Source organism: Somniosus microcephalus, chromosome 8 (genome assembly GCF_052327205.1).
Source record: "Somniosus microcephalus isolate GS21.2 chromosome 8, FLI_Smic_1.0, whole genome shotgun sequence".
Taxonomy (NCBI): domain Eukaryota; kingdom Metazoa; phylum Chordata; class Chondrichthyes; order Squaliformes; family Somniosidae; genus Somniosus; species Somniosus microcephalus.
In genome coordinates, this window is record NC_140994.1 from 130,236,927 (window position 1) to 130,259,817 (window position 22,891).

Genomic DNA, 22,891 nt, shown 5'->3' on the forward strand with positions numbered 1-22,891 from the left:
CTCACCAAGACATCCTTGTTCCTGTACTCAAACCCTCTCGCTACAAAGGTCAACATACCATTTGCCTTCTTAACCGCCTGCTGCACCTGCGTGCTTACCTTCAGCGACTGGTGCACAAGGACACACAGGTCTCGTTGCACTTCCCCTTCTCCCAATCTATTGCCATTCAGATAATCTGCCTTCCTGTTTTTGACACCAAAGTGGATAACCTCGCATTTATCCACGTTATATTGCATCTGCCATGCTTCTGCCCAATCACCCAACCTGTCCAAATCATACTCGAGTTTCTCAGCATCCTCCTCACAGCACACACGCCCACCCGTGTCGTCTGCAAACTTGGAGATATTACATCTAGTTTCCTCGTCTAGATCATTAATATATATTGTGAATAGCTGGGGTCCAAGGACCGATCCCTGCGGTACCCCACTAGTCACTGCCTGCCACTCGGAAAAAGACCCGTTTATTCCAACTCTTTGCTTTCTGTCTGCCAATCAGTTCTCTATCCAAGTCAATACCTTGCCCCCAATCCCTTGTGCCTTAACTTTACACGCTAATCTCTTATGCGGGACCTTATCGAAAGCCTTTTGAAAGTCCAAATACACCACATCCACTGGTTCTCCCTTATCTATTTTACCAGTTACATCCTCAAAAAATTCCAGTAGATTAGTCAAGCACGATTTACCTTTTGTAAATCCATGTTGACTTTGTCCGATCCTGTCACTGTTTTCCAAGTGCTCTACTATTACATCTTTTATAATGGACTCTAGCATTTTCCCCACTACCGATGTCAGGCTTACCGGTCTGTAATTCCCCGTTTTCTCTCTACCACCTTTTTTGAATAGTGGGGTAACATTAGCTACCCTCCAATCCATGGGTACTGTTCCAGAGTCTATCAAATGTTGGAAGATGACCAGCAATGCATCTACTATTTCTAGGGCCACTTCCTTAAGTACTCTAGGATGTAGATTATCAGGCCCTGGGGATTTTTCGGCCTTCAATCCCGTCAATTTCCCTAACACCATTTCCCTACGAATACTGATTTCTTTCAGTTCCTCCCTTTCATCAGACCCTATGTTCTCCGATTTCTCTGGGAGGTTATTTGTGTCCTCCTTTGTGAAGACAGAACCAAAATATGTATTTAATTGGTCTGCCATTTCTTTGTTCCCCATTATGAATTCCCCTGATTCTGACTGCAAGGGACCTACGCTTGACTTCACCAATCTTTTTCTCTTTACATATCTATAAAAGTTTTACAGTCAGTTTTTATGTTCCCTGCAAGCTTACTCTCATACTCTATTTTCCCCCTCTTAATTAATCCCTTTGTCTTCCTTTGTTGAATCCTAAACTGCTCCCAATCCTCAGGTTTACTGCTTTTTCTTGGCCAATTTATATGTCCTCTCCTTGGATCTTATGCTATCCCTAATTTCCCTTGTTAGCCACGGTTGAGTCACCTTTTTTGTTTTATTTTTATGCCAAACTGGGATGAACAAATTCTGTAGTTCATCCATGCGGTCTTTGAATGTTTGCCATTGCCTATCCACCGTCAACCCTTTGAGTGACATTCTCCAATCAATCCTACCCAACTCACGCCTCATACCATCGTAGTTTCCTTTATTTAAATTCAGGGCCCTAGTCTCTGAGTCAACTACTTCACTCTCCATCTTAATGAAGAATTCTATCATATTATGATCGCTCCGTCCCAAGGGCCCTCGTACAACAAGATTGCTAATTAATCCTTTCTCATTACATAATACCCAGTCTAAGATGGCCTGATCTCTAGTTGGTTCCTCGACATATTGGTCCAGGAAACCATCCCGTATACATTCCAGGAATTCCTCCTCCACAGTATTGTTACTAATTTGGTTAGCCCAATCTATATGTAGATTAAAGTCACCCATGATAACTGCTGTGCCCTTATTGCACGCTTCTCTAATTTCCCTTTTTAATGCCATCCCCAACCTCCGCATTACTGTTTGGAGGTCTATATACCACTCCCACTAACGTTTTCTGCCCCTTGGTATTTCTCCATTCTACCCATACAGATTCCACATCATCAGAGCTAATATCCTTCCTTACAATTGTGTTAATCCCCTTTTTAACCAGCAATGCTACCCCACCTCCTTTTCGTTTTTGCCTATCTTTCCTGAATATTGAATACCCCTGGATGTTGAGTTCCCAGCCTTAGCCACCCTGGAGCCACGTTTCCGTAATCCCAATCATATCATATTCGTTAGATTGTTCAGTAGATTGGCAGCTAACATTAAAAGGAACCTAAAAGTATTCTATAGGCATATACATAGAAACAGGGAGTAAGAGGAGGGGTTGAGGCCAATTAGGGACCAAAAAGGAGGCCTACACATGGAGGCAGAGGGCATGGCTGAGGTACTAAATGAGTATTTTGCATCTGTCTTTACCAAGGAAGAAGATGCTGCCAAAGTCAGTGAAAGAGGAGGTAGTTGAGATACTGGATGGGATAGAAATTGATAAACAGGAAGTACTAGAAAGGCTGGCTATACTTAAAGTAACAAAGTCACCAGGACCGGATGGGCTGCATCCTGGGATGCTAAGGGATGTAAAGGTGGAGATTGCAGAGGTACTGGCCATATTCTTCCAATCCTCCTTAGATAGGGGGGTGGTCCCAGAGAACTGGAGAAGTGCAAATCTTACACCCTTGTTCATAAAAGGGTGTAAGGATAAACCCAGCAACTACAGGCCAGTCAGTTTAAACTCGGTGGTGGGGAATCTTTTAGAAATGATAATCCGGACAAAATTAGCAGTCACTTGGATAAATGTGGATTAATTAAGGAAAGCCAGCACGGATTTGTTAAAGGCAAATTGTGTTTAACTACCTTGATTGAGTTTTTTGATGAGGTAACAGAGAGGGTTGATAAGGGCAATGCGGTTGATGTGGTGTACATAGATTTCCAAAAGGCGTTTGATAAAGTGCCACATAATAGGCTTGCCAGCAATGTTAAAGCCCATGGGATAAAAGTGACAGTGACAGCATGGATACGAAATTGGCTAAGTGACAGGAAACAGAGAGTAGTGGTGAACGGTTGTTTTTCGGACTGGGGGAAGGTACACAGTGGTGTTTTTCAGGGGTCGGTACTGGGACCACTGCTTTTCTTGATATATATTAATGATTTGGACTTGGGTGTACAGGGCACAATTTCAAAATTTGCAGATGACACAAAAGGTGAACAGTGAGGAGGATAGTGATAGACTACAAGAGGACATAGACAGGCTGGTGGAATGGGCGGACACATGGCAGATGAATTTTAATGCAGAAAAGTGCGAAGTGATACATTTTGGTAGGAAGAGCGAGGAGAGGCAATTTAAGCTGAAGGGTACAATTCTAAAGTGGATGCATGAGCAGAGAGACCTGGGGGTATATGTGCACAAATCATTGAAGGTGGCAGGGCAGGTTGAAAAAGTGGTTAAAAAAGCATACGGGATCCTGGACTTCATAAATAGAGGCATGGGGGGAAAATTTGTTTTTTTTAATTTGTTTATGGGATGTGGTCGTCGCTTGAAAGACCAGCATTTATTGCCCATCCCTAATTGCCCTTGAGAAGGTGGTGGTGAGCCGCCTTCTTGAACCGCTGCAGTCCGTGTGGTGATGGCACTCCCACAGTGCTGTTAGGGAGGGAGTTCCAGCATTTTGACCCAGCGACGAAGAAGGATCAGCGATATACTTTCGAGTCAGGATGGTGTGTGACTTGGAGGGGAACTTGGAGGTGGTGGTGTTCCCATGCGCCTGCTGCCCTTGTCCTTCTAGGTGGAAGAGGTCGCGGGTTTGGGAGGTGTTGCCGAAAAAGCCTTGGTGAGTTGCTGCAGTGCATCTTGTAGATGGTACACACTGCAGCCACGGTACGCCGGTGGTGGAGGGAGTGAATCTTGAAGGTGGTGGATGGGGTGCCAATCAAGCGGGCTGCTTTGTCCTGGATGGTGTCAAGCTTCTTGAGTGTTGTTGGAGCTGCACTCATCCAGGCAAGTGGAGAGTATTCCATCATACTCCTTACTTGTGCCTTGTAGATGGTGGAAAGGCTTTGGGGAGTCAGGAGGTGAGACACTCGCCGCAGAATACCTAGCCTCTCACCGGCTCTTGTTGCCAGAGTATTTATGTGGCTGGTCCAGTTAGGTTTCTGGTCAATGTTGACCCCCAGGATGTTGATGGTGGGAGATTCGGCGATGGAAATCCCGTTGAATGTCAAGGGGCGGTGGTTAGACTCTCGCTTATTGGAGATAGTTATTGCCTGGCACGAATGTTACCTGCCACTTATCAGCCCAAGCCTGAACGTCGTCCAGCTCTTGTTGCATGTGGGCATGGACTGCTTCATTACTGCTTTGCATCTCCCATTAGCGCCTGGGCGCCGCTAATGCCTCCCGCGAAATTCAGCGGGAGGTTAGCGGCGATAGCCAGTAGTGCCCTGCAGCGCTGCATCTCCGGCTATGACATCATCGCAATGTGCAGCGCCCCAGCCGCAAACTTCGCTCACTCCCCCTGACCTACTGCCGGATGCTATATCCGACAGGGTCAGGGTACCGTGTTTGCGGCCGGGGCGGTGCAAATTAAAGGGCTGGTGTTGGGCCGCCATTTCTTTTGGGCCGCCTGCCAGCACCTGCCCCCTCTTGCCTCCTCCTGCGGGGTGCCAGCCATGATCGATCAGCCCGGCATTCCTCTTGAGTGCCGGGCTCTTTTGCCGGCACCCCGCTCCCCGTTGGTCCAGTAGAATACAGGTCCGTGTTGCACTAGGCCCCTCCCCTTTAATCAGGGGAGGGAAGCCTGCAGTACCGCGATGGTACATGCCGATGCGTGTGGTGCTGCTGCTCGTAGCACCGCGATATTCAATGGGACCGCCCCAAGAGGGAGGGGGAGTGCTTCCAGTAGCGCCCCACCTCCTGCTTGGGGCACTACCATTCAATTTTGTGCGCGGGGGCACTAACTGGTGTATTATGTCCAATTCTGGGCACCGCACTTTAGGAAGGATGTGAAGACCTTGGAGAGGGTGCAGAAAAGATTTACAGGAATGGTTCCAGGGATGAAGGACTTCAGTTTCATGGATAGACTGGAGAAGCTGGGGTTATTCTCCGTAGAGCAGAGAAGATTGAGAGGAGATTTGATAGAAGTGTTCAAAATCATACAGCGTCTGGACAGAGTAGATAGAGAGAAACTGTTCCCATTGGGGGAAGGATGGAGAACCAGAGGACACTGATTTAAGGTGATTGGCAGAAGAACCAAAGGCGACAGGAGAAAAAACTTTTTTACGCAGCGAGTGGTTAAGACCTGGAATGCACTGCCTGAAAAGGTGGTGGAGGCAGACTCAATCTTATCTTTCAAAAGGGAGTTGCATAAGCACCTGAAGGAAAAAAAAATTGCAGGGCTACGGGGAAAGGGTGGGGGAGTGGGACTAGCTGAAGTGCTTTTGCAGAGAGCCGGCATGGGCTCGACAGGCTGAACAACCTCCTGTGCTGTAAGCATTCTATGATTCTGTGGGTTGAATGGTCTCCTCCTGTGTCCTTTGATTCTTGTCTTTTACTTTTCTCAACCTTGGTGATGCCCTGCACTGCGGGACTAGGTGTGATCACTGCCAGGCCTGTCTGAATAGCTCACCAGTGTAAAGTACACCAGTTGTGCTATATCCCCCATTCCTGAGTTCAATACGTGACAGGGAGAGATTAAGAATGAACGCTGTGTGTGTTGCCTAGACATCTGAGTTGGCCAGTGCACTACTCCGAATGGAACTAAGACATAGAGATTGGGAAAGTCCCAGTCTGTGCTGAGTCAGCTGAAAAATTTACAGGGCTATGGGGAAAGAGCGGGGGAGTGGGACTAATTGGTGAGCTCTTTCAAAGAGCCGACACAGGCACGATGGGCCAAATGGCTTCCTTCTGTGCTGTAAGATGCTCTGAACTCTGGGGACAGAGGCAGGGGGCAGTACAATTAGCTTTAGTGCTACTGCTCTAGGGAGGGACAGAAAGAACAAATCATACAGCGATTTTGATCAATTCTCCTGTCGAAAAATTTGCATGAATGTACATTGGGCGAGAGCACGATCTGGTACAGTTATTTTCCCTCCTTCAATGTAAATAAGCCTGCTAACTACTACTATAAAGCCTAGACTTGAAGCATTTCTCTCTTGAATGAGGTACCGAGCACTGGGAGGGGTTGGGAACCCCAAGAGTCACATGGGGTGAAGTAATCTTCAACTACACCTCCCAGCCAATGTTCCCATCAGTTTTATTTTTGGGTGCGCGGCCCCTTTAAGGAGCTGCACGGCTCATTCAAAATACAGCGCATGTGCGGTTTTTCCCTTGAAAAGCCAGCGAGCCAGCTGCGCGGGAGGTCCAGAGGGCTGCACGGCCGTGCAGCTTAAAGGGAACATTGTTCCCAACCCCATCCAGCTCTAGCACCGAGAAGGACAAGGGCAGCAATGTCATTGGAATGCCATCACCTCCAAGTCACACACCATCCTGACTTGGACATATAACTCTGATTCTTCATCGTGGCTGGGTCAAAGTGCTGGAACTGCCTACCTAACAGCACTATGGGAGCACCTTCACCACACGGACTGCAGCGGTTCAAGAAGGCTCACTAATAATTAGAGATGGGCAATAAATTCAACCTTGCCAGTGTTGCACACATCACTAGAACACTTTTTTTTTAAATGTAGGAACAATAGAACAGGCACAGTCCTGATGGGAAAACTAATTGACTTGCAGACAAAAAATGTCTAATTTGCATAATTGCTGTGTAATTATTACGCTGCACCATATGATTTCCAGCACTGTGTCTTTATGCAAATTATCAGGTTTTGCCAAATGCTTTTCTGTAGATACAATGGGGTAGATCTTGACTTTGTAAAATGGGTGATAGCGAGTTGGCAGCCCGTTTAACATCTCTCCTGATTTTTGAAGTCAAAATGGAAATTAAAGAGATATGAAATGGGCTGCCGACTCACTATTTCCCGTTTTACACCATCACACAAAGTCAAGGTCTAACCCATTTTCCCCAATGTTATATGACATTCCCTTGTCAACAAATGGGGCTTACTGCTAGAAGGCCTCAATAGTACACTGTATGTTGCAATCAACTGCCACCATAACCTAGGTGAAAGAGGGATTCATATGCCAGTTTTGAAGTCTCCCTCCCCCTCCCAGTGGGGAGCTCTGGCTCCTGCTCCTGGCTGCATAAGCAAGTTCCTAAGGCCGGTGGGGTTGGCCAATCAGTAAATGGAATGGGTGGAGCAGGCCACAAAACAGCAAATAGTCCAGCATTCCCCCCGGAACTCCAAGTGATACTGCACATCCTCATGATGTAATGCATAACTCCCTGGACATCGGTAAAGGCCTCAGGCTTCTAGAGGGTGCAGGAATGCATTTGGCTGCAGTTAGTATACCTGGACTGTTCAAATGAGGAAGTGTTGTTCACTGCGTCTGACTTGTGCACGAACCTCACACATAACAAAAGCCAATCTTCAATTTTTTGTTGTTGCCTCATTTTCGGTTTACCTATCTGGTCTCCATATTACAAAAGGATATAGAAGCACTGGAGAAGGTGCAAGAAAGATTTGCAAGGTTGATATCAGAACGGAGAGGTTATAACTATCAGGAAAGATTTAACAGGCTGGGGCTCTTTTCTCTAGAAAAGAGAGGGCTGAGAGGTGAACTGATAAGAGGTCTTTAAAATTATGAAGGGGTTTGATAGGGTAGACGTACGTAGAGAAGACGCTTGTGGGGGAGTTCAAAACTAAGGGACATAAATATAAGATAGTCACTAATAAATCCAATAAGGAATTCAAGAGAAACATCTTTAAACAGAATGGTTAGAACGTAAAACTCGCTACCACATGGAGTAGTTGAGGCGAATAGCATAGATACATTGAAGGGGCAGCTAGATAAGTACATGAGGGAGAAAGGAATAGAACAATATGTTGATAGGGTGTGATGAAATAAGGAGGGAGGAAGCTCGTGTGAAGCATAAACACCGGCATAGACCAGTTGAGCCAAAAGGCCTGTTTCTATGCTGTACATGATATGTACAGGAAACTTTGGTTTATCCGGAGGTTAACTGTCCGGAATGCTCGAGCCACCGGCAAAATTCAGGAGTCAGTTCAGTAAGTTTTTTTTCTTTTCGTTGCTTTTTTTTCACTAGTCAGGCTCTGCAAGGTCTAGCTAAAGCTATTGCTTAGCTACAGAGACGCTTGCAAGCTACGGCCGACTGTTTAGAAGCACAGGGTTTGTTGCTAGATACGGAGCTCAAAAGCTTCCGTATGTTTTAACATTAGCGCTGGTTTGTCCAGCAGTTTTGATGGGACGGCAACAGCTCGGTCCCGTCGGTGCCGGATAGCACAAAGTTTCCTGTAATTCTATGTATCTGTGTTATACCTGATGTAGCTAATTCAAAAACAGCCTGGGCCATTTCTTGACTCATCTAATGTAGACAATTTACTTATCTCTAATTGACGTCATTTAACTTTTAAGGGTACGTACCCTTCTAAACCCTTGGTAGTCCCAGCCAGGCGTTACAATGCCTTTGTTCAAGAGAGCAGGGTGGGCACCCTATTTCATAGAAACATAGAAGATAGGAGCAAGAGTAGGCCATTCGGCCCCTCGAGCCTGCTCCGCCATTCAATGAGATCATGGCTGATCATCCAAATTCAGTACCCTGTCCCTGCTTTCTCCCCACATCCCTTGATCCCTTTAGCCTTAAGAAATATATCTAACTCCTTCTTGAATATATTTAATGAATTGGCCTCCACTGCCTTCTGTGGTAGAGAATTCCACAGGTTCACCACTCTCTGGGTGAAGAAATTCCTCCTCATCTCTGTCCTAAATGGCTTACCCCTTATCCTTAGACTGTGACCCCTGGTTCTGGACTCCCTGACCATCGGGATCATCCTTCCTACATCTAGTCTGTCTAGTCCTGTTAGAATTTTATAAGTTTCAATGAGATCCCCTCTCATTCTTCTAAACTCCAGCGAGTATAAGCCCAATCGACCCAATCTCTCCTCATACGTCATTCCTGCCATCCCAGGTATCAGTCTAGTGAATCTTCGCTGCACTCCCTCTATGGCAAGAACATCCTTCCTCAGATAAGGCGAACAAAACTGCACACAATACTCAAGATGTGGTCTCACCAAGGCCCTGTACAACTGCAGCAAGACATCCTTGTTCCTGTACTCAAACCCTCTCGCTAAGAAGGCCAACATACCATTTGCCTTCTTAACTGCCTGCTGCACCTGCATGCTTACCTTCAGCGACTGGTGCACAAGGACACCCAGGTCTCGTTGCACTTCCCCTTCTCCCAATCTATTGCCATTCAGATAATAATCTGCCTTCCTGTTTTTGCCACCAAAGTGGATAACCTCGCATTTATCCACATTATAATGCTTCTGCCCAATCAACTCCACCACCAGCATTACTCCTGCCTGACCACTCGGTGATTCACTTTATCTCAAGGGAGCTGGAATACAAAGGTGGGAAGTGATGCTTCAGTTGTGTTGAGCCTTGGTCAGACCCCATCTGGAACACTGCGTTCAGTTCTGGACACCGCACCTCAGGAAGGACATACTGACCTTGGAGGGCGTGCAGGGTAGATTCACCAGAGTGATACCGGAGTTTAGAGGGTTAAATTATGAGGACAGGTTGCATAAACTTGGCTTGTATTCCCTTGAGTATAGGAGATTAAAGGGTGATCTGATCATGGTATTTAAATGTTAAAAGGATTCAATAGGGTTGATACAGAGAAACTATTTCCTCTGGTGGGGAAATCAAGAACAAAAGGACATAATCTTAAAATTAGAGCTGGGCTATTCAGGAAGGAAATCAGGAAGCACTTTTTCACACAAATGGTAATAGAAATCTGGAACTCTTTCCTCCAAAAGGCTGTGGATGCTGGGGTCAATTGGAGCTTTCAAGACCGAGATCGGTAGATCTTTTTGTTAGGTAAGGGTATCGAGGATATGGAACAAAGACGGGTAACTGGAGTTGAGGTACAGATCAGCCATGATCTGATTGTATGGCGGAACAGGCCTGAGGGGCTGAATGGCCTCTTCCTGTTATAAAAACAGAAAATGCTGGAAATACTCAGCAGGTCAGGCAGTATCTGTGGAGAGAGAAACAGAGTTAACATTTCAGGTCGATGACCTTTCATCAGAACTCCTCCTGCTCTCATGTTGCCCTCTCTTGCAGGGTGGTCTGGATCAGCCAAGCCCCTGCCCACATCAGTGTGGTGGAGGTCCAAATTTCCAGATTGGGTGGGATCAATTTTTGTCTGAATTCTACTGAGCCGCTAAATGTCGGAATTCTTTGGCAAACAAAAGTGTGAGACTAACGCAACAACGAACTAAAAATGTAATTAAAGCCATCATACCCTTCATTGAGTGCTTTGGTTTTCTCCATATCCTGAATTACATTCAAAAGGACTTTAATCTTGTGTTCGTTTGACTGTAAGGTATCCTCAATGAACTGCATTCTGCCTTGTAGATCACACAGGTCCCCCTGTGTCAGATGGATTTGATTAATTTCCTTAATCCTTTTGCTAGTTTGAGATTTTATTTCCATGTTACAGGAAGCTCTATGATTACGAATGCTTTTTGAAGAGCTTTCAGTGCCCGAGAGGCCTGCCTTGACATCACTTAGTGAGCACAACAGTAATTTTGAAACGTCTGTGCCCGTTAGATTGCCATTGCCTATGCAGTCGGAAGGAAGATCTGAATAGTCTGGCCAAACTTCCTCCTTGCAGTGACGTGTACCTCTGCTCTCAGTTGCAGTAGACTGTCGTGTGGATGCCGGCTCAAGTTTGTGCAGACTGGAACAGTTTTGGTGTGCACGATTCCTGTACTGGATATTTTCAGGCGGCACGGCACCAACTTTGGAACGGGGATGGCTGGGGTCTGATGGGTTGCCCGAGCCCATTGGGTTCTCAGAGTTGTGTGCACCTGCGGACATATCTGGGCAGTGGCATGAAGCTGGTACTTCCCACAGTGAGTCCTGTAGTTTAGGATCAGATGCTTGCGACAAGGGTTTCCTCTTGACCATGCTATAGATGCTCGATTGGGGAGATGTCCTTGTTGGCCTTTTATTTCCTTTCTCTTGGGCTTGGCCTGATTCTGTCTGTTTAGCCTGTGTTGCAGTGTCAGTGATTTCCAAAGCCAGGCCATTCCCTGTGAGAGTAACCCCAGTGACTTTCACTGAATCCATTGACACCGACCCCTTGGCCGATCTTGTGGCGTTCTTCAGTTTCCCTTTGAACTTTGGAAGGTGCTTCCTCAGACTAGGCGATGTCTGAATAGCGATGCTTTTGAGGACCCCTTGCGGCTTTGGAATCACCAGCGAACAGTTGGCCAGTCCTCGAGGCCTGGAGGTTTGTGCTTTCCCTTTAAGTGCGGGTTTCCTTTCAGTCTTCTCTTTCATGTTAGACGTGCATTCCTCCTTGAAGTGCACCTGCTGAACTTTGCTCTTGCGTTGGTGGACCTGCTTGGCAAAATCAACAGGATCTTGGCCTTCGTCCTTGAGCGCAAGGGTGCGTGCCTTTGGGTTCTGCAGTGGAGCACTGTTACATCTCGAAGGCTGCAGATAATTGCTTTCCTTACGACCCATCGCAGTGCTCAGTGAAAAGAGGAAAAGTCGTGACCACAGCACGTAGCAAAAAAATGATGAATTGCAGGCGGAAATATCTCCCCGGCCAAAACTGTTAAAGTCAACGTAACTCAGACTGAACTAGGCCGCAAGGTCAATGGGTAGCTTCTGGCCGCCTTATTACGGTTGTCCATTATGCTCATTAAACTGAAGGAACGACAACTGCAGGAATGCAGACCCTTTCTTTATCAACGCCATTAGTTCTGCTCACGGTGAAGTCAAGCAAACTGACAGACGGGAAGAAGGGCGAAAGAAAAACATTCTGTCAAAAGTTGAAAGTACACTCCAGAAAGCAGATGCCAAGGCCTTAACATCTGGGAGTCACTTAATACTGTACAAACTGTGCTTTGTGGCTTTGCAGTTCCACTCGGCCCCCATTGTAAAATGACACACGAGCTATTTTGAGGGCTATCGTCACGTAGTCATGTACCTACAGAGGGAAAATGTGGCAGCCAAAGGGATTCTATATGGTTAATCTCAAATGAGAGTGTTCTCAAGTTTCTGGAAACGGCTGGTCAGCGCAACACGAGAAGCCACAACAGCTCGTGTGACAACTGTCTTGGGCGGACCCCCTTTCTTGTGGTGATCCGTTCGAGCTGGCTCCCCTGAGAGCAGCTTCCATCACGGAGAATCCTTTCCTCTTCAGTGAGCAAAACTCAAAATCAGCTCCAAGTCAAGGGGGACAGAGATCACTGCCATTCGATTAAATCGAAGCTTGGTTGTCAAGCGACGTTTATTGGAATATATCCCATTGATTTCTGCTGTGTGCCAGGTGGAGATTGCAGAGGCAATCTTCAGCGACTCTGAAATTTGGATGTGGGCCCTAAAAAGCCCACCAGGAGACTTGCTAACGCATTGGACAGTTGGCTGTGGAAATCACACTTGTTTCTGGAAAAGGAATATAAAAAGAAAATGATTTAATGTTTTGCTCAGGCCGGACTTTTCAACTCAGGAAAATAAATAACGTGATTTTTAAATCCAAAGCTCCTTCTATGTTGGTCGGTCTGTGATCTGCTTCGATGCCTCATTTTACAGGGAAACACGGTCAAGTACAAGACACAAATAGGTTATCTGGCAAATTCCCCCCAAAAATGAATCCCTCGCAACCGCCCAGTCTCTCGACGATCCATCGTATTCTCCCTCAGATGTTCCCATATACTGCTTCCCTGGGCTGTCCCTTCGACACCCTCTGTGTGAACACCTTAAATCTAAACTGACTCTGGACCTTCCCTCTTCTGAGCTGGGGCCTGTGTTCCCTGGTTCTCGAGTCTGTGTCGATTAGGGCTCTGTATATCCATTCCCTTAAGGACCTTGAATAGATTTTACTGTTGGCGATGGGTAAACCTTGGTAACGACATAAGTATTTGTCCATGGCACCCCCTACTAAAGGCTCGGTTGCTAAAGGCCTTGTTTTACTGGCGGCAAGCTTCTAGGTTTCATTCCTGACCTTTGCTGAATTAGTCAACCTCAGCCGGGATACTACAATCAGCCCGAGATTCTCAGAGGGGCCAATCGGCCAGGGTTTCTTGCCACTTGTCACTATACGGTGACCCCTGCTGGAAAGTGCGTGTGTGTGAACACTATATTAGGACGGGATTGTGTTCAGCTGCGATGCCTCCCAAGGTCCAATAGCTGCCCAACACTCACTCTCTCAGGCAGTCCATGAAGAGTGACACTTGGAAGTGATACTGAAATGAAGAATGGTGACGGCTTGACTGTACCCCAGCAAGAGTGAACTCCAGGGGTCCAAGGTGAGGGGAGAGGAAAACTTTAAAACAATAAATGCCCTTTAAAAACGAAAACAGAGTAAATGGGAAAGAGTTCACATTGAACTCACACACCACCTACTTTTATTTAATCAATAAGTTTAAATGAGGATGTAAAGAAAGAACTTGCATGAATATAGAACCTTTCATAACCTCAGGACCTCCCAAAGTGCTTCACAGTCAATTAAGTACTTTTTGTAGTGTAGTCACTGTTGTAATGTAGGGAAATGATTGACTCTCTTCTAAGCTCTAAGAACCAGACAGCCCTACGCTGCATTACATAGATTACTGGAGGTACAGTGTAAAAGGGTTGCCAACCCTCCAGGATTGTCCTGGAGTCTCCAAGGATTTGGAGATTATTCTCCAGGACACCTCTGCGGGCAACCCAGGAGAAAAATCAAAGGGCCATTAAATACAATACAATTGTGTTTTTATTTCCTTTTCTTAGAACACTTCATTTATTAGTTATAACTGGGTTGTTTGACCGGTTAGGGGCAGTTGGAAGTGGATGGACATGTGACGAAACCACCAGAATATATCCAACCAGAGTTGGCAACCCTAATACACAGTTAGTGATAGCTGACACCATGCATGTCCCATACATGCATTTACTTGTGCGTCGCTGTTTGGACAGGACCATTTCCATGGCCGAGCTTCGAGACAAATGACCCGGCATGAACACTAAGCTTGTGATCCTGCTCTCAGTTACTCTGATGTAGCAAGCATACAACAGACCCAGTCTACAGAAGAAAATGCGCTGCTGTTAACACACTGTATAGCACCAGACACCAGTGAATTGTTAGCCTTTACATAAAGGGTGCTGTAGCATTCTGCCTAATTAGGATAGCAGAAGGAACAGCTGTAAAGAAAGAGATATCATAGAAAATACTCTACCATTTCATAGCGAATGCTGATGATAATGTACTGAATTTACACAGTGTATCACTTGAGAATGACATTATTATTTAATATATAAAAGATGAATTATTTTCAACACAAGCGTGAACTAAAAACTAGATTGTATGTACAATTCCTGATCCATACTGAGTAAGCTCCCAGGCCAGGGAGCTGTTAGATGCTACAACTGGTCTGACTGTCCTTAGACTAGGGCGGGGAGGGAATATTAGCCTGGGATCCTGCTCCTGATCACTGTCCAGTGACCCGTGCTGGACTGTGGGCGTAGGGATATGGACAAGATCGGACTGGGCTGTTGCTGCTGCTCGTTGTCTGGGCTTAGATGCGAAGACAGAATAGTGAGTAGTGAGCCCTGTCTTAGCAAAGGTTAGCGCCTGGAGGAGAGGCGAGGAGAGCTGGGAATAAGAAAGAATAAGAAAGCCTTGATTGTGACAGCGCTGTTAGAAAGGAAACACCAAGGTTGCTTGGAACCTATACAAACCTATCCGCATCTTTACAAGACCATCATACTCCATGCTAATAAAAACACCCAATATTACCAGTTTAAAGTAAAATGGTGCACTATATCTTTACCCTTACCAGCAGATTCTAGCTGGAATTAAGACTATAGACAGAGGTCTGCTAGAAGTGGGTCAGCTCTGAGGAGGAAGATCAACAGATAATTGGGGATAAGGAAGTCTATTCGGATCATCCATCCCATTCATCCTACATTCTCCACTTTCCCGGCCCATTCCTCCACATGACATTCAATTGCTACTTAAAGGGTTCCAGGCTTTTCGACTTCATGGCTCTACCCGGGGCGGGGGGCAGGGGGTCAGTTCCATGTGCTGATCACTCTTTGTGCCCCAATTTTTTTTTACGAGTTTCAGTCTCTGATTGCCCCCCACCGCCCCGCCGTGTCAAGTGAGAGTTGAGAGAGAAAGTATAGCCTGCATCTCACTTCTAAATATAGGGCATTTGTCCCCTACCTCTAACAATCTGCAATACTTCAGAGTGAAGCTGAATGGGTTAAGCAAAGCCTTGGTGAAAATTTACACAGCTACAGTCAAATACTTCTAGTATTCCAATCCCTAGCTTCAAAACACTTTTAGAGGAAGAAAAATAGATAAAATGTCAAAGTTGGCTATTATGTTAAGTTGGTGCAGGGATACTTCATCTGTTGTTCACTTTAAACTCCCCCCAGTCCAAGTGGCTGCAAATCACCATCACCCAATTCTCCATTGCCTGTATAGCTGACTAAAATTTCTGCCTCTCCCTCCTTCTCTCTCTCTATCTCTCTCTCTCTCTATTCTACCACTTTCTCTCTATCCTACCACTTTCTACCAGCTCCCTGGGGCACTTCCCAAAGCTGGCCGTGGATTACTGGGAGATGGCGTTAACTTGAGGCTGCCTCGATCCCATTGTCGGTGCTGGGGAGGCTGAGGTGAGACCGGGAGAGAGCCAGGCAGAGGAGACGGGACTGAACAACCTTCAGCAGGCCACCGTTTATATGGTACATTATATCAAACACCAGATTAACTCATACAGGGCAGGGAACAGATGTGAAGATCAATTGAGTAACATGCAGACCCTCTCCGAAAACATACCGGCCACCTCATAGGTCATTAAAGGCGCAGGTTTAACTCTGATTTAGGATGCTGATTTGGCATGAGCATGGAGGTTAAAGCACATTGCAGGACTGTTTAAATGCATTTAACAAGTTTCCCACTTTTAAAAGCCACATGCTTTAAGATTACACAGCAAGTTCTGCGGGCTAATATTATTACTGAAACAGTCCTCACCTGCCAGGTCCCCCGTGCAGTGCGAGATCCATGACATACACTGAAAGCCAAGGCAGGATTCCATTTTCAACTCTTTGCTTGAGGAGACCCCTGAAGTTAACACCCCGACGAAACCAGCAAAAGCTTTTGCGAGACAAATTCCTCCCCCACACCCCTCGTTTTTCTGTGCACGGGGTAATCCAGTCAGTTCATAACTCCTTGTCCTGGTGAAGCACTAAGCAGAGAAATCTTGGTGGAGCTTCGTTCAGTGATACTGTACCATGCTCGCCAAGGATCAGCTTTAGAATATTTACAATCTGAGCTGCAGCTCTGCTAGCACATAAAGCCGAGGCAAAGCTCACAGTGCTGTCGCTGAGTGTCTCCCTCTCTCTCTCTTTCCTACACATTCCACGTGAGAACTGCCGACACCACACTCGGATCAGAGGTGTTTTGGGTTAGCAGTAGAGGTGGGATTTGGGTAAATAATTATCAGTGCATCAGTCACTTCAGACTCCCCACGTCTGGCTAAGGCTCTAAATTACCAGGGCTTTGGCAAATGCTGTTCCCTCCATCCACAAGTCTCAAGCTGTTCCACAGTCTGCCTGTCAGTGCAATCTGTTCACTCGTGTGCATCATTAAAAGGGCAATGGAACTGTGCTTTCGGTTCGGTTAATTCAATTATTACTTATTAGATCCTGGTTTGCCTGTCACATTCTCATCATTTTCCCAAATGAATCACCTAGGATAATTTATCATCAAACATGTTGCAATCCGATAAACCATACCTTTTCTTAGGAGTGAGCCTTTGTCATACTGGTAGCATTCCTGCCTCTTGCATCAGAAGGTAAAGGGTTCAAGCCCCACTCCGGAGAGCCCCGGTGAGTGAAGACCAGAATATGGTCTCTAAATACTGGGTTGCCATCCACTGGGGTACTCGCGTCTGGGTGACGTGACCACAGGTTCAGTGGTGATATTCCTACCTCTGAGTCAGAAGGGTTGGGTTCAGACGCCATTCCAGACATCCCCTAGCGAGCGGAGATCGGAGCACCTGCTTTGACTGACATCCAGTAGGGATACTTGTGTCCGATGGGTACGGGTGACTCCCCCCCCCCCCCACTCCGCCATCTGAAGGTGGGGCTCTTTAGCCTTGGTTGCAGCCCACCTAGGAGAAGATACTCTAAAAAAAACCATGAAGGTAATGGAAACCAGGTCAGCTACTGTTCCCTAGTAAGTGGCTCCAGAATCTCATGTGTGAAACTTGAGATACGGCCTGCCCCAGGACAGAACACAATGGATGGATCTTCTCCTTACCTCTACTCCCTCCTCCTTATTTCTGTCAATTTGCTACTGGGGTGGAGTTCCATAGACACTGTCTCTCACCCGGCTGATTCATCATGGGTGAATGTTGCCGAGCTTTTCGACCTCAAGGCAAAACAGCCGAGCCCAGTGCAACTATCATCCAATGTCCGTACTTCAGGCACAGATTGTTGATTAGCGAACAAGAGCAGGAACAATTGCCAAGTTTCCGTCTCGCTACCCCGAGGCACTGACGCCAACTGTGGTGCTCCAAATGCAGCTGTGGTCGAGCTCAGCCATCTCAGCATTGACCTCATCTGCATGGCTCAGCTACCCGCAGTGTAAACCCCTGGCGACCCACTGTCGTCGATACTGGGAATGTGTTCCAACAGGAATAAGCTATTTAAGATCCTTGGATACAGTGTAAAATGTTGATGTGATGTGCTAATCTCAACCAGGACAGCCAATTGGCCTCAGCACCTTTGGGCCTTAAGAGCAAAAATACACAAGACTGGGTTAGCTCCCTCAATCGCTGACCAGTGACTGTGGCTGGAAAGCCTGTGGAGGTCGGGGTGAGAACAGCTCTGGGCTTCGCTCTGATGGCACCCCCACCCCCCCCCCCCCCATGTTTGAATATCTCACAAACGCTTACTGCCTCGGGTCACACAGGAAGAGCGGCTAATTGGGCGAGATACCTTGAGGAACCAAACTCGAGCATGGCTCACAGCCCCCGGAGCTGCTTTCCTATAGTTTTCCAGTTTGGAATTCCAGGAAACCGGCATCCATGATATGGGATCCATTTTTTTTCAGTGAGCGACGACACCCAGCTCACAGATTAAACGGATTCCAGTGAAGTGAATTTCCCAGCCTGTGTGAAGTTTCTCCTGCCCTCTGTTCTAAATCTCTTCAGCACTAATTGATATTAAATTGACAATCTCATTCGGAGAGGCCACAAGATGGCTAAGGTGGGGAAACAGAAGTGTGACACTGGTGTATTAGGAGGTAAATATCTGCGGCTTTACTCAGCATCTAATGCACTTCAGAGAGGTCGCAGGTTACATTGAGCGTTCCATTCCTTGGCACTAATGTAATGAGCACAAAAAGTCACAAAAAATAGTTCAACCCCCCCACCCCCCCCAAAACGCACATGTTCACAAACACACAGACACACACACGCACAGACACCCACACACCCACACAGACACCCACACACCCACATAGATACACACCCACACAGGCACACACATCCATACAGACACCCACCCACACAGACACACACAGACCCACATAGATACACACACCCATACAGACCCACACCCACACAGATACACACCCACATACCCACACAGGAACACACAGACCACACAGGTACACACACACACAGACCCATACCCACACACCCGAACACATAGACCACACAGAAACACACAGACCACACAGGTGCACACCCCCACACCCGAACACACAGACCACACAGCAACACACAGACCACACACACACACACACACACACACACACAGTTATTTCCTAGTTGTAGATCTGCAACCTTGGGTTGCAGACCATGCTTCATGCTTTGTTGGAGTGTATGATAAAAGTCTGGATTAAATGATTGCTTTGTGAGCTCTTGAAAGCAGCCATTATTCTCTATTTATTCAACTGCTTGAACCATCTTCACTGCTTTATCGCAAACACTTCAATTAAACGTAACCGACATCTCCCTTTCTTACACCAAAACAGCTCTAAATCTAACTGCTCACGATTCATTAGTATTTCGGGACAGGCTGACAGATTGATTCCACCCCACTCCATTCACTTTTTTTTACGAATGGTTCTGCCTCCTCCTCTCCTGATTTTCACTGGTCTATGGCTCCCCTCCACGGGCACCAGCAGCCCTCTTGTATCTCACTCATGCCCGACAAGAAGTGAATGTTGGTAGGCTATTCTTCCATGGTGAGCATCAGAGCCGAGCCCACAGGGACTCCAGCTGGGCTCACCGGATAGAGATCAGGAGCAGAAGACCCGCCCCCATCCCCATTTCCCACCCCTGCGGATTTTATTTTTCTCCACCTTAACTGAGGAGATATTCCAATTGAGATCAGGTAGTTCAGCACAGACTGAACGTCGGACTTTCTAAGCCTGTGCGGCTCGCTCCCACATGGTGCAGTGCATTTATTCACTGAGTCATGAGGGAGGGGAAGAGGGCTTGGTGGGATGTCTAACCTGAAAACTTCAATTGGCAGAGGGAGAAAACGGGGCAAAATCCCCCTCCGTCCCATCCAAATATTACATGGATGGCGTCAGTCCATGGTGTCGGATGTGGCTCAGTTGGTAGCACTCTCACCTCTGAGTCAGAAGGTCGTGGGTTCAAGCCCCACTCCAGAGACTTGAGCACATAATCTAGGCCAACACGTCAGTGCAGTACTGAGGGAGGAGCCATCTCTCGGATGAGACATTAAACTGAGACCCTGTCTGCCCTCTTGGGTGGGCATAAAAGCTGCCACTGCATGAAGAAGATCAGGGGAGTTCTCTCAAGTGTACTGGCCAACCTTCCTCATTCAACCAACACCATCTAAAGCCAATTGACTGGTCAGTCATCTCCCATTTCTGTCTGTGGGATTGTGCTGTGCGCAAAGTGGCTGCTGCTCTTGCCTACATAACAACAGCGATTGCACTTAAAGGTAATTCATTGCACTAGAAATAGTTTGAGTTGTTACCGAGAGAGGACTATGATGCTGTATAAAAAGCAAATTACACTATTTTTAAACTCATAAAAAGTAAAATCTGAGCATTTTGGCTAATTGCATTGGTTTTCATCAGTTTATCTTCAATGGAGTTGCTGATGAACCAAATAGACAGATTTATAATAAGTTAAAAAGTGTTCAATTAATAAATTCAGCTAGAAGTGTCATTACTAATCGTAGTGAGGAACTCACGAATCATAAAATGCATTCAAGATGTGGATTCTTTAAATTATTAAAGGTAGTCAATAATTTAATTCCGCAAGTGAGTCGTGGCTCAGTTGATAGCACTCTCGCCTCTGAGTCAGAAGGTTGTGGGTTCAAGCCTCCTTCCGGAGACTTGAGCACAGAATATGGGCTGACATTTCAGTACAGTAATGAGGGAGCGCTAAACGTGCCGGATGAGATGTTAAAACCAAGCTCATCCATGCTTGTGGGATCTAGCTGTGTACAAAGTGGCTGCCATGTTAGTCTGCATAATAACAGTCATTGCCCTTCAAAGTAATGCAGTGGACACGAAGCTTTCCTGAGAAGTGCTAGGGTCCCATATAAAAACAGCTCGCTCTTCGTATCATCAGAAAAATGTATTTACAATTTTACTACAGTTATTAAATGGAGGAGTTTCTGTTCATACCGCATGTGGTGTCCTCACAGTCCACAACTATAATGTATACTGAAGCTAACATTTTTATATCAAGGTTTGGAGCCACACTTCTTCTCAAGACTATGATGTTCTTTTAACTGGAGACAAGCACGACTCATTACATAGCAGTGTGTTTGACAAGTACATACTGTGTGACAACTGATCTCAGGATCTGCAGGAACATTCCCGCTGAACTGTGCGATAATTTGTTTTCCTAAAAGCTGTGGTTAGCTCATGTAATGGTATTATAATTAGAGGGCTCGAGAAGAAAAGGAAAGTTGTCCTTGGTCATTGTTGACTTGTGAGCATTTGGTCTGGACAGGACTTTTGGTTTAAAACTATAGTATGGTTTTGATACAAAGTCAGATTAACGATTCTAAGGGTTCATTCTCAAAGGTCCAACAGTTTTTGTTTACTTGACAGAATGAAAAGGCTCTCACTGTTGGGACAAAAGCCCTCATCCATGTTTTTTCTACGTCCAGACGCAACTATTCCATTGCTCTCCTGGCCGACCACCCTCCTGACACCCTCCGTAAACTTCAGCTCCTCCAAAACTCTGCTGCCCGTATCCAAACTCTCATCAAGTCCCTTTCACCACCGTGCTCACTGACCTACATTGGCTCCAGTCCCCAAACGCCTCCATTTTATAATTCTTACCCTCATGTTCAAATCCCTCCATGGCCTCGCCTCTCCCTATCTCTGTAATCTCTTTCAGCATTACAACCCTCCAAGATCTCTGCATTCCTCCAACTCTGGCCTCTTGTCCATCCCTCACTTCCTTCACCCCACCATTGGCAGCCGTGTCTTCAGCTGCCTAGGCCCTAAGCTCTGGAATTCCCTCCCTAAACCTTTGCCTCTTCACCTGTCTCTCCTCCTTTTAAGACCCTCCTTAAAACCTACCTCTTTGACCAAGCTTTTGGTCACCTGTCCTAATGTCTTCTTTGGTTCAGTGTTAATTTTTATCTGATTACGCTAACATGAAGCGCCTTGGGACGTTTTAATACATTAAAGGCGCTAGATAAATGCAAGTTGTTGTTGAAAGGGGTCTTAGTGAGTTTTCTGAAAAGGTGGTGGGCTGACCATCTGAACTGTTCTCCACATCAGTTTGAGACAATGCTGAGGTCAACATTACCAACTGATACATAGCATTTTAGAAAGGCTCTCTTTTGACTCACTACAACAGGGATTCCGCTCAACAGACATGCGAGCATCATAGGTGGGAAGGTTTTTGGTTCTGGGCCGCCAATCCCCCAGCACAAAGAGTCGGGTACGGGTCACAGGTCAACCCTGTGTTGTCCTGTCCAGCTAAGAAATGTCCAGTCGGTATAACCAGGGAGCTAGTAAGGAAACCAAAACCCTGAGAGAGAACGCACTCTCCTTAAGCCTAATGCTGACTACATTCAGAGAGTCTGCAAGTCTGAATACGGTACTTAACCTGCTAACAGGTAGTGTGGCATGCTTTTTGTTTTGTATGTTATGAAGAATGTTACGAAACAGATTAAATTTCACTGTAATCAGAACTTTATTCATTGACATATTATATGAAAAATAAATCAGCTTATTGATTTATATTGGGCTGTGTCCCACTCAAGTATTCACTGGTTTGTCTTGAGGAAGATAGAAATGGACATGGGGGCACATGCAAGAATACAGTATTCACTTCACATAACAAGATGTTTCTTTGCTCAAAGTCCTCAAGTCATGCTATTGTATAGCTAAATATTGGGTAGTCTAGTTAAACTCCTGCTCATAAGGGACACAGAGTCCGCTTGCTGGAGAGACAAGGGATGGTGAACCAGACAACAGGACTGGGAGGGCAAAAAATGCCCTGAAATAAAGTGGTCCCATGGACGCATCAACCTCCGGAGGCTGAGTGACAGGAAGGGCCCATGAATGAACGATGGTCCTATTCAAAGCAGACAGCGGTCCAGGAGGCAAAGCTACTTTTTATTTATAGGCCTCTGTTGTAAGTTTCAGGTTTGCCTTAGATATTTTCTGAGGTACAGTGTTACTGGTCACTCTTGTAAGTAGCCTGTACATCCCAATATCTAACTAATCAATGGCATTACCCGGGGGGGTGGCGGCGGTGTGATCTGAACTAGATATCATTTCTTTCACTCATGCCCACTC

General features: G+C 46.2%; 2 protein-coding genes across 2 annotated transcripts in view; one reads left to right on the top strand and one right to left on the bottom strand.

Moving 5' to 3' along the window:
- Window positions 1–12,528, bottom strand: part of LOC147113791 (protein INSYN2B-like) — an 87,361-nt gene extending 74,833 nt beyond the window's left edge. The window contains exon 1 of the mRNA XM_085995119.1: window positions 10,376–12,528. Coding sequence (XP_085851245.1) covers window positions 10,376–11,604 — 1,229 coding nt within the window. The 5' untranslated portion in view covers window positions 11,605–12,528. The remainder of the gene's footprint in view (window positions 1–10,375) is intronic.
- The window catches only part of LOC147113790 (dedicator of cytokinesis protein 2-like), a 611,919-nt gene that overhangs the window by 490,878 nt on the left and 98,150 nt on the right, over window positions 1–22,891 (top strand). The gene's annotated exons all lie outside the window — the stretch shown is intronic.